This window comes from Fusarium flagelliforme (genome assembly GCF_020744385.1).
Source record: "Fusarium flagelliforme strain FIESC 12 MPI-CAGE-AA-0113 chromosome Unknown B0J16scaffold_8, whole genome shotgun sequence".
In the NCBI taxonomy this organism is placed as follows: Eukaryota; Fungi; Ascomycota; class Sordariomycetes; order Hypocreales; family Nectriaceae; genus Fusarium; species Fusarium flagelliforme.
The window spans coordinates 2,033,897-2,052,608 of NW_025763510.1; the positions used below are offsets into that span (position 1 = coordinate 2,033,897).

Genomic DNA, 18,712 nt, shown 5'->3' on the forward strand with positions numbered 1-18,712 from the left:
AGAAAAATGATCAATAAAAAGAACAATCAAGGAAGAAATAAATAAATAAAAAAGTCAGTGCAAGCGATGCAGAGTTAATCTGTAATCGCAAGACTTATTATTGATTATAAAAAGTCAATAGTATGTGCAGTGCAAGCGCAGGTGCAGTAAGCTTTTTTGGTGGTGATCGCCAGGTTCGAGAACAACAAGAACGGGAAGGAGCTCTTATCGTGATCGGGGCGCGGAAGGTGCTTTTTGTGCTTTGCGGTAGCCTCAAAAAGGTGCAAGGTGGTTGCCAAGAGGGGGAAAAGGGCAGTTGGGCTTGTGTGAGTGGCCAGTGCTAGGGAGGTCAGGTCCCAGATGGCTTTGCAGCGCAGTGAAAGAACAGTGCAGTGGCTCTGTGTCTTTTTTTGCTTCTTCTCTCTTCTGTTTGGCCGGAGACCGGAACGGAAGAAAGTAGGAGGGGGGTAAGGGGGGTTGGATTTAAGGGGAGTTTCGGAGCCTCTGAGGGAAAAGCGCGTGCACGTCAGTGAATTTTGCCCGGTCGGAGGCGCGGTGGTATTTATGAGAGAAGAAGGCAAACTCCGTTGAGCCGTTCACTTGTCTCTACCGGGGCGCGCAAACTTGGCAAGGGGAAAAATTTAGTTGTCCGGGTTTTGTACAGAAAGGGGATGGCACGAGCCATGCCCCAATGGTGATCTCTGGTGGCTGGGGAACTTGTGGCTACGAGGTTGGGTATCACTATCAACAAGTTTGTTTCATGAAGTTTTGATCATGTCTAAGATAGATGGATTGACTGATATGATCAGAATCATCATGAAGGTTCTCGAGCTGAGATCGCAAAGCATTACGTTCAGCTTATATGACACACGTAATAGTACTTCGCTTACATGTGGTTCAAACCTTACGGGCAGATGATGTGGCTAGAGCCTGAGCATATTGTTCAGAAAGGGAAGGTCTCCATCCCGAAAAGACGCGGATGAGAAATTGCAGACGGTTCCGGAATGCCTCCGTTTCCCGAGGACTGCGTATTACAAGATAATCCAATCCGGTTCAACCAGATGAAAAGAAGACGTCGCCTGAACTTATGGGCCGATGTTCTGATGAGAGTTCCATTCAGGTAGCACAATTGCAAAAATTGATAATCAAAGAAAAGAACAATAATTAACTCTAAAGTGACTTTGCATGCAAGAGGCTATCCTCTCAATTCAGGACACGTGCTTTAACCTTCGCGACACTTCTCTTACACGTTCGCGTCGCGTTACTGGGCCATGATGCAACAAAGCATCATAATCAATTAGTGATCTACACTCTTATACCGAAGCTAGGCCGCATCATGGTCCAGCCGGAGACACGGGCCCACTTTGGATCTCAAGTTGGGAACCAAACATCAGGTGACCGTGCGTTCCGTATAAAACGAGATAAACGGACATCGACATGGCTTGTGATACCCAAATTTGATGTTTCTAGGATGTTTGATAGGTAGCCTTCTTTTTAAAAGGTGAATTTGACGGATATGTGCCTTGTTCTTGTTTGGGCGCGGGCACGGATGACAAGTTGATCCTTCCGAGTGATGTAAAGAGCCCATACGCGGCCGATTGCAGTTTGTCTACGTCCTATCCAATCAAAGCTCGATTTGCTTTGCCAGCCAATCAGTGTTATTAAAAGGCTTTCCAAACTTCAAGATTAGGCCACTGTCCAAACCTGGCAACCCAACTTTCGGTGTGCCACACATGACTCATCTTGTGGCTTTTGAGCGTGGCACTGCACGTGATGATGTTCTCTATCTTATCGCATTGTGGGGCAACCACCAAGTTAAGCTCAGGTTCCAGAAAAAAAGTTCCTTCACTCGAGACTGAGCGACGGCTTCGTCAAATTTTCCAATTGATAACGCTCAACATCATTCATTTCTCTTTATTAATAACGAGAAACCGCGATATCAGCGCAGCAACAGTCAAAGTCATTTGACTCGCTTATACCCGTCTTTGGTTCTATCATCGACAAAGTCCTTGCACGCGACCCAGCCGTATTCTTTCTGCGCCTGCTTCAATAACTTCACACTCTATTCATAATGTCGACAACAAAACGCAAAGCGCCGGTCAAGCTGGCCGCGCCCGTGTCTCGAACCAGTGCTCAAATCCCCAACAAGTCCGCTATCAACGAGTCGAAGGCCTCTATCGGTGGCGCCGAGACTTTTGCTACATCCCAGCCCGAGACTATTGACATCTCATCCGATGCCGACAGCGACGAAGACCTCTCTGATGCTGAGAGTATTGCAGAGCAGAAGGAGCAAGCGCAAACTGCTCAGGAACCCAGCGCAAAGGCCGTGAAGCAAAAGATCAACGGTGATGCCAACAAAGACGAAGAGTCAGACGAGGAGGGTGTTTCGCCTTCATTTGGAGAGCTTCTCCGCGCCGAGGGCGATATCATCGATGTGCCCTCAGCCCTCAACGGCGCAGTCGTCTCTCAGTCCACAAGGAACTCTCTTGTTCCCCGTACTCACCAGTCCCTTACTACTGTCCTTACTCAGGCCCTTCGCACCGACGACACAGACCTCCTCGAGTCGTGCTTTCACACCCCCGATCGCGACACCATTCGCAACACCATTGAGCGCCTCGACAGCTCTCTTGCCGGACTTCTCCTTATCAAGCTCGCCGCCCGCCTGCACCGTCGTCCTGGCCGTGCCGAGAGTCTCATGCATTGGATTCAGTGGACACTAATTGCTCACGGTGGTGTTATCGCATCTCAGCCCAAGGTTATCCACAGTCTTAGCAGTCTGCAAAAGGTTGTCTCTGAGCGCGCCAAGGGTCTCAACAGCATTCTTGCTCTCAAGGGTAAACTCGACATGCTCGAGGACCAGATGCACCTCCGACGCAAGATGGCTAATCCTAAGCGTCGCAACGCTGGCGACTCGGGTTCCGATGATGAAGACGGCGACGACGATGATGAGGATGTTATTTGGGTCGAAGGTGAAGACGAGGCTGCACGCACACCCGGCCGAAGACGCGGTTTTGAGGGCGATTTTGACGACTCTGACGATGACGACGCCGATGTCCCTATCACCAACGGCTTTGTCGGTGACTCTGACGATGAGGATGTTTCAGCTGGAGAGGAAGAGGACAGCGAGGCTGATGAGTCTCTTGACGAGGATGAGGTTAACCATGATGATGTGGACGAGTCTATGGGCGAGGACGAGGACAGTGACGTTGAGGCTGCACCACCAGCCAAATTGCAAAAGACTGGCAACTCTAGCAAGCGGAGGTAAATGGATTTGAAGAAAAAGCATGTAGAAGAGTGAAAATAGGGGAGGGATAACGGCTTGTTAACATCCTGGCGTTGGTCTTGTAGACATTGGGTTGCTTTAATTTTTCTGTATCTTTGTTTTGGCAATATGACAAGTTGATACCTCCCCATGCTCTACATTCACTCTAATACTTCAGAAAGTAGCAGATTTGTTCACGTCATCACGTTCATATTAGGCTAGATGAGGATATCACCAAGAGAAATACGTTCTTAGAGAAGCAATTGTTATAATGAGTAAATTGTTTCCTTGTTAAAATAGCTGTCCTTCCAGCTTTAAGTATCTCCAGCGCCATGCCATGCTAGGTGCCATGCTGAGCACGAAAAAGCAAAGTTCCTAAATATGTGATGCCGAAATCTCCTAACCTCTATCAAATACACCCAACACCATATTGATAGCCATGCGCTTTGTGTTACCCGTCCCTCTTCTATGTTTCCCCTAAAAGTATTACAGTAAATTCGTGTTTAGAGTTGTCTCTCGAAATAGGTCAATCAAATGTTTCAGGTTGAAACAACCGAGATATGTTGGATTCTTCAAGGGAGAACGCCTTGACGCCACTGTTCGATTCTGTTGGTAGAACCACCCTGGCCGGGCATTTGCATACCGGGCTGCAACATGCCTGCACCATAGACGCTCATGCCACCGGCGCCATACGGGCCCATGCCGTTCATCGCACCCAGATTTCCAGTTGAAGCGCCGTAGGGGGCTTGCTGCATCGGCGCACCATATGTACTGAAAACTGCGCTCTTACGGTGGTTAAGAGCAGGCTGGTTGAAAATCTGGGTATGGAGAGCTGGTGAAGACATGGCAGCTTGAGAGTTCTGACCACCAAGACCGTTATTGAAGGTACCTCCACGGTAGCCACCAGAATGAGCATTGCCTGCAACTCCTAGAGCCTGAGGCATCTGGCTTCTGTAAGCAGCCATCTTGGCGCTGCCCTCTCTAACCAGTCTTCTCTCACGCTCAAGACGTTCACGCTCTGCCATAGCCTCATTGACTTCCCTCTTGGGATGAGCAGAAAGAACGCTCGACATCTGATGCATTCGGCCATTGACACCAGGAATTGGCGCCTCCGGTTCCTCTGGGCTGTTCAACTGGTTGAAGCTCATCTCTCGTTCACGGGCCTCGCGCTCAGCTTGCAAGCGACGGCGACGCTGCCCCAAAGTTTCTTCTTCGCCTGTCTTGGGCTTGTTCTCCTCCTCTTCCTTCTTTTTCTTCTCTTCGGGGTCCTCAAACTGATTGAGAAGCTCAACAGAGAAGGCTCCGCTTACAGGTCGCGCTTTAGGCAAAAGATTTTCTGCCTCTTCTTTGACAGCAAGGCGCCGTTTCCTGTCTGCAAGTGTTTCGCCTTCGAATTCATCATCGGGCTCAGTGGATGCGTTCTGCACTGAGAGCTGTGCTACAGAGTGATGTGCAGAGTGAGGTGTCGTAGGAAGATAGTTGGCGGTGAGGTTATTCATGCTGGGCCGGTTGGTGAGGACCATGGATCGAGGATCCTGGCCATGAAGACGAGCTCGGCGGTGGCTGAGAGGTTCGTTCTCCTCAATCTCACGACGCTCCATCAAACCGATGGGGCGGTTCAGATCCATAACATTCTTTGCACCCTGGTTACGTGCTGCGATAACAGCCAGAGGTATGTCCTCATCGTCAGAATCCTCATCAACAGGCTGTGCTGCGCCTTCTTCCCAGGCCAAGTTAATACGCTTGTTATTCCTTGCTTTCTTCTGGGTTTCGGCAACAGCGTCCATCTCCAGTAACGTTGCGTGCATACCACCTGGGAATGTTCGTTGAGTGCGCTCCTTCTGCTGCTGTTTACGTAGTTGTAGTTCGGCCAGTAGTGTTGTCGGGGGTCCGTTGTATCCTTCTTCATCAGTAGCATCTTCAGCATCCTCCTTGGCAGCCTCATCCTCACTGTGTCCATCGTTGCGGCCATCTACGCTGCGGGCCAAGCCATCGTTCTCACCAGCGTTCGTGTCAGCGTTGACTGGTCCTAATCCAGACTCTGACTGAGCCTTTTGGTCCTTGTTGTCATCACTGACATGACTGTGACGCTTGCCAAGCCACATGAAAGAAGAGCGTTTTCTGGCATGCTTCTTGTCACCCTCGGGTTGAAGAGCAACGGATGCAGCAACAGATGCCCGTTTCTTCTCTGGACCATAAACTTCCTTACCGAGTCTACCAGCACGCTCATGATCGGTGAACGCACTAACAGGAGCATTGGCAGAAGCGTCCAGAATGCTCTCGAGGGTGGCCATCGCTGACCCATCCTTGACTTCGATATCTGGCTGTGTGTTATCAGGGAGATCGAAGTAAGCACTGGCTCTCAGTTGCGGTGGCAGGTTGGACATTCTCGACTTTCGCTCATCAGGGTTCTTCCGAAGCTTTTGGGGACGTCTCAAGGTTTCAACTGGCGCTTCGGCAGGTTGCACAGTAGAGGCGGCATTCTGGTCTGGGAGCACAGGATGACCTGGGTCGGGCTGTTGACCAAGTTCTCTGAGCTCGTCAGAAGACAAGGCAACGAATGATGCTCGATGACCAGCAAGGGGATCGGGCAGCCACGAGTCTCTGGTAGTATCTCGCTCCGGGGCAGGGATGTTTGCATCCATAGCTTGTGATTTTCTACCACCATCAAGCATAGCGCTCATTACTTGGGATCGTCGCTTGTTCCTTTCGCTGGCCTTGGGCTTGTTCGAGAGCTTGGGAGGCAGGTTGAGCATAGCAGGTACACGAGCTGGGTAGTAGAGCATCTGTTGACCCGACTCAGGGTCCATATAAGATTGCGGTCTGATGTCAGGACGAGGTGCAGGTCGATGGGCTGCTGAATGTTGTGGTCGAGGCTCAAGGTCGTCCGGAAGAGCGTAAGGATCATCTTGATCGGGAACCCAGTGAACACCATCAAAATCACCAAACGCATCTTGACATTGTTGGAAAGTTGTGTCTGAGTGCGAGCTTCCAGGCCGCTTGGGATCCCGGGACTCCTGATCGGCCGGAAGACCAGTGTTTGCCTTGGCATGCGGATGCTCATTCCTGGACTCCATGAAGTTATCATCCCCCATCATGTTCTGGAAGACATCGGTAGCGGGCATATTGGCGTCGCGGAGCTCTTCGGGCAATAGGGATTCACCCTCGGTGTTCTTCACAGGGGTCTTGTCGGCCATGTCGAGAACGTCCTGTGTCAGGGCAATAGGCTCGGATTCTGAAATTTCTGCAAGCGACACCTTGGTAGAGCGAACACTCCTGATAGATGCCTTGCCCGGACCGTGTCGTGATAAGACGGAATCGAGGTCAAAGTCCGGTCGGCCTGCCGAGTTTTTGGACCCTGATCTAAGTCGCCCGGTAAAAGAGTGGTTCGGAGAAAGGACGTATCCGCCAGGGGAATAACCACCGTGACGTGCAGCGTTGTTCGTTGAAACGATGGAGGAAGCGATAGAGGGATGCCGTCTTAATTGTTCAACAGCGGAACCGGGATTACTAGTGTAATCGTCAATGGACCCTGAGGCTTTGAGGCTGGCAGCAAGTATAGAGGAACGTCGACTATCGGATCGCTTTAATTCAGTATGTAAATCTCGAATCGCATCATCGATGGAACTTGTCATAGACAGCCGTTCGGCAGTCGCTTCGAGTTGTGCGATGTTGCCAACGTACGCTCCAGATCGAGCCTGGGAGGTAATGTCGGGAGTTGGATGTTTGATATTAAGGGATGGCGAATCGGGAGCGGTGCGGACGATTGGTCTTGGCGTCGGTCTGACAAAATTCGTATCGACTCGGATGCCACTTAGTCGAGAAGAAAGGGATGTGTTGCGTGAGGGAGGAAGGTCGTTGTCTTGTGAGGAATGAGTGTTGCGGTGTCTTTGATGCCCAGGGGGGACAGAATTGCTGCTAGTGGAGGCCGTGCTGGACATGGCCTGGGTGGCGCTTTGCGTAGTACTGCAGCGACTGCTTGCCTGTGCGGGTGCTGTGGCTTTCCCTGGTGCAGGGCACGCTCCCACTGATGAGGGCCCTGTGGGCGCTGAAGCTGGAGCAGTCTCGTATTGCCGATAGCTGGTCGAACTATCTATTCGATACTCGTGCTGATCGGAATGAGGGCCCCTGAAACCAAGAGCAGGGTCGGCGGCGGTTGATGGGGCGTTGCTATTTTGGGCAGACAGGCCTGTCGTATTTAAAGCAGACGGTGAATTAACTTTTGGGTGCGCTTGCGAAGCACCGTCTTTTGACTGACTTGTTTCGCTAATTGTTGTAGACTTTTCGCTTGGGTTTCCATCTAGAGGTTGATGTAAATCGGAATTCTCCCCAGTTGAACAAGGAACATTACCATCATCAGCGGCACGTGTCTGCTCGGCGTTGCCGTCATCTGCAGTCTCTTTATGCCCTGGAAGATCTGCGCTGTGCTGGCCTTGGGTGCTGGGGTCTGAAAGTCTAGCGGGCGACCCCGCCGAATTTGATGGTGATTGGCTGGAGGGCGCTGCGGGTTTGTCGACACTAACACTGCCCGCTTCGAGACCAGTCGAGATGGACTTGTCAATGTCGAGGAAACATGAATCGTCCATCATGCTGAGTGGTGTCAAATTTTGGTCGGCCAGCGATTGAATTGAGACCAGCTCAGGACTTGTCGTGAGGGGAGTTGAAAGAGGAGAAGAGAGGAGAGCAGATGCGGATCGGGCCTCATCCATGTCTTGGCCATCGTAGGATATCGTAGTCTTTGAAGTAGTCATGATGACTGATTGGTGAGCGCACAAGTCGATGCGATCCTGCGCCAACCGAACAAGGCAGGGAAACTGCTGCCTTTGACTTAATTCTTATCAACAAGGATGCGTCCTGCGTCCAGATCGTCCAGAAATAGACAAGGAAGTGGATGCAAATGGACAAGATTGGCGAAGTTCGGTACAATGTACCCGACTCTGACTGAACGGCACAGCACAGCGAGTGCAAAGCAGTTGAGTTGTTATCGATCTGTAGGTAGCTTGGAGGGTGGCAGTCTCAGGTCATGGGTGAACATCCCATGATATAGCGAGCTGAAGTCGGTGTGAGCTTTGATGATAGCTGGCTGCAGGCGACGCAATTTCGAGAGTAGCTTGGTGATAGCGGGAGACCGGTGTCAAGGGTCGAGGGGTTCGTTCGCGCGCAACGTCCTGGAAGCTAAAAGATGAAGAAGAAGACGAAGACTCGATTGGAAATTTCAAGATTGTCGAAACGGCGCGGCAGAGACTAGAAGTAGGATTAGACTCGGAACAAAACCCAAACGTAAAGTAAAGTTGGTGGTCCAAGTTCAAACGGATGACGGATATTAAAAGGGAAGGGGTCCTTGTACAGACCAAGCGGGAACAAAGCGGGAAGGAAGACAGAAACAAGACTGGAATGGCTGGGAAAAGTATACCAAAACAATTCTCAGTGCCGTGCAGCACAGACTGGCACTGACAAAGAAGACGATTTAGTAAATTGTAGTGCAGCGCGCACAAGCCAAACCAAGGTAAGGTATCCTGGTGTTTCTGTTTCGCTACCAACCGGGGCGCGTCGCATGGAAAGACAGGATGATCCCAGGTACCTACCGAACCAGGTACGGCGCGGAAAGGCCCGTAACATAAGACAAGACAAGCAGATGTGATTGCAGATTGTGAAATAAGATGAGATGAGATGAGATGAGACGTAACGGGGCAGGGAAGAGAACAGAGGAGAAGAGAAGAGAGTCTGAAGATCAAGAAATGTCGACCCGTACCTGACAGCGCAATTCGCATACGCAGTGCAACTTGCAATCAAGTGAAGCTTGTCAAGTCGATATAAGTAAAAGTGACCAACCAGATGTTGAGGATGCACGGTTGTGCTGATCTTGAGGTTGTACGAGACGTAGGGCCCTGGCGTACAAAAAGCAAACGACCAAATATTAAAGGGTCATTCAAAGTGGTACGAAAAGAGAGAAGAAGAGAGATTGGGCAACGTAGAACAGAATTGGACTGATGAGAGTGGATGTCGCAACGAAGACAGACGTCGTACTGTACCTAGTCGTAGTCGCAAAGTGGGCAGAAAAGTTGGAAGTTGGAGAGCAGAGTCTACAGTAACCTGAAGCAATGCCTGCCTGTTGACTTAAGTTAAGTGGGACAATCCAATCCATCAAGAGTAAAGAGTTAAGTTAGTCTTGGTTGTCCATTTTGACTACTTGAGTCGTACAGTCGCATCAGAGATGTTTGGTTGCCTGGGGAAAGTAAATAATGGCAAACTTAGAGTTTAGAAAAGAGGATAGCAAGAAAAAAGAAGCTTGTCTTGCTATGGTACCTTTTGGATTGGAGGCGCACACTCTTTCTCTCAACACTAAACTCTGTCTATACTCAAATAAATAAGCCTAACTTGATTGATCTAGTAATTCTCTTTAATCAAGCCACTGCATGTTTTGGATTAGGATAAGGCTCAGCTGAAAAATGCATCAGAAATAGAAGTTCCTTTTTCCTGGTCCATCTATGATCAGCACAGCTTGCATTGTAGATCGGCAACGCACACCAAAAAGCATCGCGTTCCATTCTTCTCTGCAAAGTCAGAAATGACAGAAGCCCTTGGTTAGATCACGATGCTTGCTACTGTATGGGTCTTTCTCTTTTTCTTAGATCGTTGTAACTTGACCAGCATCGGAAACGAGAAACACGTCTTGTATCCACATGATTGATCCTTCTTTTCCGGTAGCGACCAATGATTTAACATATTGGAAAAAAGGAACGAAAGAAGACTCATTTTAGTTCATCAATCTACCGCTGCAAGAAAAGACTTTTCTCAACCGGCGTGTTTTACTACCACGTTTCGCTTACCGAGACGGAGACTTTGCCCGTTCAGATGCCAATTTTCCGTTCCCCAGATTCTCATCTCTCTACCCTCCTTCACCATCAATGATCAACAAAACAACATGCAGGTCAAAAGCCACTCAACAAAGTAAAAGCTTCACCAATATGCCGTTTCTGAACATAGCTTCCAATCAAGAAACTCAATTGAAACTGTTACCCACCATCTTGGGTCACGCTCTGCCCTGTTTTTGTCCTTCTGTTCCCCGGAAGCGGCAGAGGATTTCATGGAACGGCTACGCCAACTCTACCGGAGCCAACCCGCAGCCAGTGGAGTGGTTTGCAGACCCTGTTGCTCATGACTTTTACGGTTTCCCATAGGTTCACATGCAACTCTAGTGCAGGTTTCTACAACACTACGTCTCCGCTCTTCAAGCATAAGCCGAAGCATGGCTTGGCTGAAGCAATTACAAAGTACGGTGTATGCAGCAAACCAAGATATTCGTCAATTATGACGATCTAAACTTCAGCTTCTTGATGAGCTCCCCAACACAGCTCTCGTCTCATCTTTTGCTGTGCCGCTCGCAAGGTCAGCCTAGGAAAGTGAGCCAGTGAACCACTGGTAAGCAATGTCTTGTCTTATCAGTCTGTAAGAACTGGGCTGACCTGCTCATCTCGATCATCGACAGGGGTTTTAATGGGCACACCAAAGCTCTGGGCCGTTTTGACAAGGGTCGCGGTCGTCTCAACATTCAAACGTCACTTTCGATCATCAACGGTCAAGCCTCAAGGGACAAGAGAAACCTCTCCCCAACGCCCGCAGGAACTGTCTCTACCAATCTTGTCCCTGGTTTCACTATTCACTCGAAGCCACAGTTGCACGAACACAACTCTGTGGCGCCTCTGACCCCTGGCATCCACGTTGAATCCTTGTTAGTGCAAAGAGTAAGCAGACAGGGGAAACGTTGCGATTTGATCATTTTATGCAGGGGCAGTGTGGTCCTTTGCATCACAACTCTAAACTGGAAGAGATGACACTCTGAAACCAATAAACAACAAAAAACTCTGCGTAAAGGACCTACGGGTTTCCGGGAGGTAGAGTGACATCGCGAGTTTCTTGTTGCAGTCGGCTTGTCATCCAATGTCCGGGCTACTGGGTCATTATGCTGCGGCAGTTGTGGCCCCGACCTAATATGCGAGGTCTGTTATTCAACATCTCCAATTTCAGTGATACTCAGGGTCTTGTTTACTTGCCCGCAATGATCCTGACTTAATTTCAAAGGTCTGTGCTAGTGTATTTTCGATAATATGTAAAGTGATATTATTTCACCGACTATCCGTGATATAGACTGCAACCAAATAACACGCTCTATCCAACGCCGTTCTTGCATTATGCACAGTCATATTATTCATCACCTCCGAGCTGGGTCCTCAATTCCCGAGTTATCCACCAACCGAGATATCTCTCATGCTCAATTCTTCGGCTCTTGCGGAAGCGGTCCGGTCTCTCGCTCCGTCTCCGACTCTTCCGTTGACCGCTGTGGATTTTCTAATCTCTGCCGCTCCTCCATCGTGAGGTCACTCTTAGCAGACCCAATGTTGATAAAGGGGATGAACAGCAGAGGAACACACGCGACACTGAATGCCAGCCAGAAGGCCACCTTGTAGCTCTTCCGAAGTCCAAGATCAGACGTTTCGGCAACAGCAATGTCGGCAATACCGAGGAAGAAGCTGATGCCTAGGAAAAGAACACTGTTGATCAAAGCACCTGCGAGGCCTTGTCGGTGGCTCGGCATGTTAGTCGTAAGGAAGATGTTGCTGACTGTGAAGGTGATGTCGATGCCGAGGGTACAGCAGACCATACTGGGAAATACCCAAGCCCAATAATTAGGGTCCTCAGGCATGAGAGCAAATAGCAGCATGCAAATTGCGTTGGCCATGGAAGAAATGAAAAGGAGCATCCTTCCTGGTAGGAAGTGAAGTGTGAAGCCTCCAACAGTACCGATGATAAGACCGCCTACACACATCGGTATATACCAAACAGCAGTGATAAGTGGTGACCTGTGCAGCACCAGTTCCATATAGAAGCTTGAGTAGAAAAGGAAGAGTCCGAAGGTACCGAAAGCCATGAAGAGAACGGCCAGAAACCGCTTCATGCCCTTAGGCGCGAAAAGATCTGCTGGCAACAGAGGAACTCGAGCCTTGTGGGTTTCAACATACCAGGCTCCTATCAGAAACATGACGCCCAGGACCAATGTCACGATGATATAGGGGGTTGCCCAACCATTGGGAGAGTGCGAGCTATCCGTCAAGGCGTAAACGATCAGAAGAAGACCCGGCACAATTGTCCCAACTCCCCACCAATCCATCGGAATATCGACCTTTCTGTCTCGGTAGTCGAAGGGCACGGTGACCAACGAAACTCCACAAACGACGGCGAAGATGACGGTGCCAATCCAAAAGTACCAACGCCAGTTGAGAAACTCAGCAGATAACCCTCCGATAAAGATGCCCAGGAAGAAACCCACTGGGGCGAAGCCACCATATAATGCGAAGACGAGGTTCTTTCGAGGCCCGGGACGGTAATATTTACCCATGAGCATGACACCACCCGGTAGGTATGCAGCAGGACCGAAGCCTTGTAGTGCTCGGCAGAAAATGAGCATCATATAGTTCTTGCTGAAGCCTGCAATAAGAGCCCAGAGGAAGAACCATATCAGACCGCCGTTAAAAACAAGGTAGCCTCCATACATGTCTCCCAGTCGGCCCATGGGGAGGAGCATGGCTCCGGTGATGAGGGAGAAGACACTTGACGGCCATGTTTGCGATGCAGAAGGGATTTCGAGTTCTTTAGCCAAGGGCGGAAGAATGACATGAAATCCACTGACAAAGAATTCCTGATGATGTCAGTATCTGAAGACGTTGACCAGTGTTTTGTGTGTTGTGTGATGACTTACTGCCAGTAACATGGAGCAGAAGACTGAGAAACCGAAACCCAGTTCAGCCCATATTGACTTAAACACTTCAGGTCTTTGACGACCAAGCTTCTCAACATCAACCGACGAATCGCGACTTGTCTCCGCGGCACGAACACCGGTGTTTTCCTCGTCGGCCCTAGTCATAGCATCCGTTGTCTTTGACGATCTGACCAGAAAACATGAACAACACTTTTATCGTATCAAACCCTCAGCCCAAAAACAAAAGAAGAGGATCTCCATCTCGCTTTGTAGTCCCCCCGTCAAAATCTCGGGTTGCCCCCTCTGAAGTCATGGAGCCGTTGGTTCTTGGCATCGAGGTGGATCTTGCTGGAGGAAAAAACTGCCTGGTTGGGATTAGCGGGTTCGCTCAAGGTTGGGAGGGTTGCTGACAAACTGACTTTCGGCAGATATAAATGGGAAGATATTCGTTGAGATATGCGATGTGACGCCCGAGGTGATGCCCTTTTTACTAACATGATGACCGAGGCGTGGAGTTGATACGTGAGATAACGACCGAGGTTGCGGGTTTGAGGATTCATGACGACCTGGCGTAGGAGTTGAAGTGGACACCAAGAATAAGTCACACATTGAGTTGATCTGACAGAAATAGTGACTCAAATACACGACTACACAGCCCGTGCTTTTCTCATACTTTTTGTCTGCACCTTTGTTCGGCCCAGTGGCAGAGGGTTGATGTGCGAACTATTTTGTCAGAAACCAGAGTTATAAGACGATATTATTAATTGTTTCTGAAAATGCCCTCAGTGAAACTTGAATTATTCAGCTTCTTATAAAGCCAAACTATTGACGACATGGCTTGCAACTCGGAGGTCTTTGGTTTGAACAATGCCGGGAAATGAAGTATCTCTGACTGCCCTGTCCCTCTAAGCTTTGGTCTAGGGAACTGAAATAAATGATCCAAAGCATGACCTAAACTGTTACAAAGTGGCCAAATCGTCTCATCTATTATGTCTTGGACCTCACTCGTGCTAGGCAGCTTCAAGGCAAAGGTTCTGTTTCTGTTTTGGCTACTCCCTTGGGTGCATTATCGGTAGCAGTAGGGACGATTGTGGTAATCTTCAGATATTCCCGTAGAATCTTTGATAGCCGATATCGAAGTAGAAAGGCCTGTAGGCATTGTAGTATTGGGCTTCTCGGTGAACTTCGTTGATACGATGGTTGTAACTGTGTTGAGGATATAGTCATTGCTCTTTCGATAAGATGCAAGAGAGAGTAACCAAGCAGAGATGGAGATAGATAACCACAGCCAGTTTCATTTCCGCAACAAGGATTCTGTTGCAGAGGACTCTGGATACCGCAACCGCGATGTGGTATTAACCTCACTGCCACTGGTTCCTGTTCTCGAGATACCTGCCTCCTGAGAAGCTTGTGGTGACTTCAATCGGGTGTTCGCCTTGGCTGCGTTCACCCGGGGTTCAAATATATCCAAAGTGATAGTTCTGCCGGATAACCCTTAGGGCTCATTCAAAACTTGGGTTCAATCACTTTGTACCCTCTATAGCTTCACGAACCACTCCCTATCCATCTTCATCCCCATCCCATCAGGTTGTCTCTTGTCAGAACTCAAAGGGAACTTCAACAATTATTGGCGAATTTTATCGTGCATTCGCTCGGCTGGACAACAAAAGGTTTATGGAAGAGTGTTGCCGAGTACTGCCAATGGTCTATACATTGACCATGTACAGTTTTGGTGTATGAGAGAACGTCCCAGGCGTCTAAGTTGAATGTTCACCGCATACAATGTTCAAGTCCCCTTATCAGAATAGGATAATAAATGATGGCATTCCTACATCTTTATTTCATCAAGATGACAGTTCTCATTCAGAGTAAGTGGGCCCCGTATACGTGCAAGTCGGTATAGCTTCACCATACCCTTGACGGTTGTCGATGCAATGAAGGTATAAAAACATGGTGATTATCACTGACCTAATAGAGTTGAAAGAATTTGTCATAACGACATACAGTGCACCGTGATGCTGCAGCCTGAAGCAACAAAGCATCAACCATAAGTTTGTGCGAAGATTGATAACTATTGCTCCACTGAATCACGACATGGATCTCGGTCATATTCTCAGTGGTCGTACATCTTGCTGAGAGGCCCTATAGACCTGTTCCAATAACAAGATAGATAGTAAAAAGAGAGCTGTTACCATGAATGTTGTGTTACAGCTTTACGGAACCTCTGGATAGTGGTGGTATGTCGTTGATTTAGGCTACCCTGGACATTCTAGAGAGAAAGCCGCTTTCATCACGCGACAACCACAAAAGTAGATGACGATCCATAATAGTCAACTAGGTTTGGGATCGTCATGAATAATGACTTATCGATCTTGATAAGGAATCCACATCTCTAGATCTACGGTCAACCATGATCTTTCGCCACCGCCCACGTTAAAACACGACTTGAAGGGTCCAAACCAACCTCATTGATCGTCACGATGGAAAGAAAGCTCCTATCATGCTGTGCACGACTGCAGTCATTACAAGGTAACTCGCTTCGAGTGATCGTATCATAAGTACAGTGACTCACCACAACACAGTTACAGTACAAGCTCAACGTAGTGCCAGGGCCCTGCAGAACAAACGCAAGGTCAAGCAGCCGCAGAGCATCAATTGCAAATCAGAAAGCAGATCACTTTCGTGAGTCGCGCAGGTGAAACACCGCTGTAGATCGCACAGCACGACTCGGGGGAAACAAACCTGACGTCGTGAAGATCCGAACTGCACGCATAACGGGACCCTTAGAATCCGCGCCAAGTGATCAGCGGTTTAGAGAACGATTGTTGGCTAGGATGATAGACGAGCATTCCAGAAAAGACAGCAACCCGTAAGTGTGTAAAAGTTAAAATCAGGGCTGATGTTCTTGTCCCTCGGCAGGCAGCTAAACTTGAAGAGGAGGGGATGTAAGTTCAAGCGAGCGGGACGTATGCCGAAGCACATGGCGGGTGGAGTTTTGATCTTTAAGATCTGGGGGAACGATACAGACTGTGAAGGGAGTCTTGGGGAAAGCAAACTAATGCGGTATCTGCCGACTTCGGAGACTCCATGATGGGGAAGTGAGACAGTGGGATGCCATCTCGGGTACCACAAGTGATACATAACACAAGCACAAGGTTCGTTGCCATGGTTTGAGATGCCACGAAAGGGGAGGGAGGGAGCATCAAGCTCTACGTAACTGCTAGCTATCTTGCAGCAGCAGCTATGTTGAATGGATCAAGACAGCTGATGAGAAACGTTGAGCTAGGATGACATGGAGGCTCTGTACGATGCAACACTGACAACAAAGAAACACCAAGGTTTCAGTCTGCAAGCGGTGTGCATAAAGTAACACCACGAGACAAAGAGACTCATGCATCCAAAGAATCATCGTGATCTTGGTCTGTTAAGAAATCAAGGCAGGCTAAGTTGTCGTCTATCAATCGAGAAGGTAGTTGCCAAGAGCACGACCGAATCGTATAATAGGATAAATACAAGATGCAGATGTCACCTGAGTACCAGGGACACAGGATAAGAAGAGCCGCATTGATTCGACAAGGATAAATTACGCTTCGGCAGTGTCAGGAGAGGTTGGGTTGAGCTACATGAAAGAGCGGACATTTGATAGCATCGTGATGCGAAATGGCGGGAGATTGAGATCCTTGAGAATTGGAGGGTCTCGTGTACTTTCAGAGCTGTTTAGGTTGCAGAGACGGTTCCGGGGAAGATGGAAGGTAACTGGGGATAGAACAAGGGCGGGCGGATGCGGTGAGTGCGGGGGATCAACAGGGTTATGTACTGTATTTCACTGTGCAAGGAAAGGGACCTGGAAGTATCGTCAACTGCTTAGACTATGGCGGTGATAGACAAAAGATGAAACTGATGATGGTGTCTGCTGTATTGTTCCACAGCATTGGAGGTGGTGGATAGAAACTGTTGAATGCAACGGTTCGCTGTGGCTGTTCTAGGGAGGTTGTGCTCAGATGTTGTCTCTCATAATGTTATCGCTCTCGGAAGCCGCTGAGAGAAATCAACCCAACTAATGGAATCGTATCGTAATGGAGGGTTGGAAGCTGAGAAAATGAGTGGCTGTCTTGAATGTGACGACATGAGATGGATGTGTGCGTATGCGTGCAGCAAGCAAGCGCCCAGGAAGGGGGGGATGGGATGAATGATGAATGCCTGTGTCGCGTGGGGGATTTGAATTTACGGAAAAAAAGTCAATGTTTTCTTTTATTGAACCTTGGATCACGATAGCTTCAAATTTTGAGTTAGAACAGAATGACACGTATTTGATGCCATGCAAATTGACATTGCACTGATGTCTTAGATTATCTCCTATAAACCAAGGAAAACAACTGAGACTCTTGACTGAATTCCAGTTGATCCTCAACGAAAAAGTTATGGCGTGTGCTGCTGTGCAACACAAGACCTCCCTCAGCATCTCTGCAACCAACATCAGATCTCACAGCGAGAAAAAATGAAAAATGGAAGAGAAAAGGGGGCGTTTTTGAGGCTCTGGCTAAGCGAAGTTCCGAGAGGGTGTGAAGTACGAGGCCTACAGTAGGACGCCCAGTGAGAAAGATAACGGACCTGGCGATGGAGGGTTGCAGCCAAAGTGCCATCCATCCATCCATCTTCTGAGAGAAATGATAAAAGAGCAGACAAAAAAAAGAGTCATGAGAATTTCTCTTCTCCTGGATAGCCTCAACCATTGTCGTCTCTTCTCTGCAATCGCCACAAATAGCTGCGAGTTTGCGGGTCTTTTTCGCTACAGTCTAGTTCATCTCGTCTTTCACCTTTTTCGATGTTTTCTGCATATCTAGTTCCTGCTTATTCTCGGTCTACCTGTAGCTTGCTGGACTCTATTAGTCTGGACTGAAATGGAGTCTCTCGTGTAAAAAAGGGATCAAGGTTTCGCTTCACTTCTCAGGTCCCTAGGCTGTTCGGTAGTGGATGGATAGGTGCTCGGTGCTGTAAATAGTCGGTGAGGACGACACAACTGCAGGTCCAGGAACCATTGCGATGGAGGCCCTCAGCGGGTCAGCTTTGGCTTCCCAGCGGGTTGTCTCCGGGCGGGGGGGACTTTTCGCGGCTTCGGGGGCCGGGCGGGAACACTACAGGACCCCCGGTGGACGCGGAAGCGGGTGGCGAGCAGGTGCCTGTGAGTTTAGTTTGCTTGTTTGTGCTTGGCTTTTCCCTCTGAAAGTATCGATACTGTACGCAGGTTCCTGTATAATTGCAGCTTATAAGAGTGATATGAGATCATCGGACGCCTGGTCAATGAAGCCCAGGATGGTTGATTGGAATTGTTGGACGTGGGGAGCCGTCTTCGGCAGCTGCGCTTGTAATTAATCTGAATCCATTGCTCAATCAAGAGCCTTTGAGAAGAGGTCACCAGCCTGTGTGAGCTGAGGAGTAAAGTACTGTACTCTCTGAGTCAGACCAACGATACTATACAATTGGCAGCAAACCATGACCTCAGCACAGTATTTACTTGACTCTCGACCCAAACACACTGTATGTCTACTCTTCTCATCTCCCCATGTTAGCAAAACCCCACCAAAGACTCCAAGACACCCCCACCAAGAACTGGCCTGGGCTTCGGTGACAGAAATAATGAGACATGGTTCCCACGGGGAATCCGCCTTGAATGGCTGGGGTAGTCTAAAACTCAGAAACACCATCGTGAGCTT

The 18,712-nt window shown here is 48.9% G+C and overlaps 3 protein-coding genes across 3 annotated transcripts; 1 reads left to right on the forward strand and 2 right to left on the reverse strand.

Annotated features, from left to right (window-relative positions):
• The first annotated feature begins 1,838 nt into the window (after positions 1–1,838).
• B0J16DRAFT_350859 (Dip2/Utp12 family-domain-containing protein) lies at positions 1,839–3,514 on the forward strand. Its single transcript, XM_046129105.1, has one exon. The coding sequence runs from the start codon at positions 2,051–2,053 to the stop codon at positions 3,242–3,244; it is 1,194 nt and encodes a 397-aa protein (XP_045978117.1). The 5' UTR covers positions 1,839–2,050; the 3' UTR covers positions 3,245–3,514.
• Positions 3,492–8,069, reverse strand: B0J16DRAFT_294181 (uncharacterized protein). The gene has a single exon (XM_046124381.1). It carries the CDS (start codon positions 7,990–7,992, stop codon positions 3,814–3,816), a length of 4,179 nt encoding a protein of 1,392 aa, XP_045978118.1. The 5' UTR covers positions 7,993–8,069; the 3' UTR covers positions 3,492–3,813.
• A 3,444-nt stretch (positions 8,070–11,513) lies between these two features.
• B0J16DRAFT_358863 (major facilitator superfamily domain-containing protein) lies at positions 11,514–13,558 on the reverse strand (the record flags this gene model as incomplete). The annotated part of the gene is made up of 3 exons (XM_046129611.1): positions 11,514–12,938; positions 12,999–13,208; positions 13,418–13,558. 3 exons carry the CDS (start codon positions 13,556–13,558, stop codon positions 11,514–11,516), a joined length of 1,776 nt encoding a protein of 591 aa, XP_045978119.1.
• Positions 13,559–18,712: the final 5,154 nt, after the last annotated feature.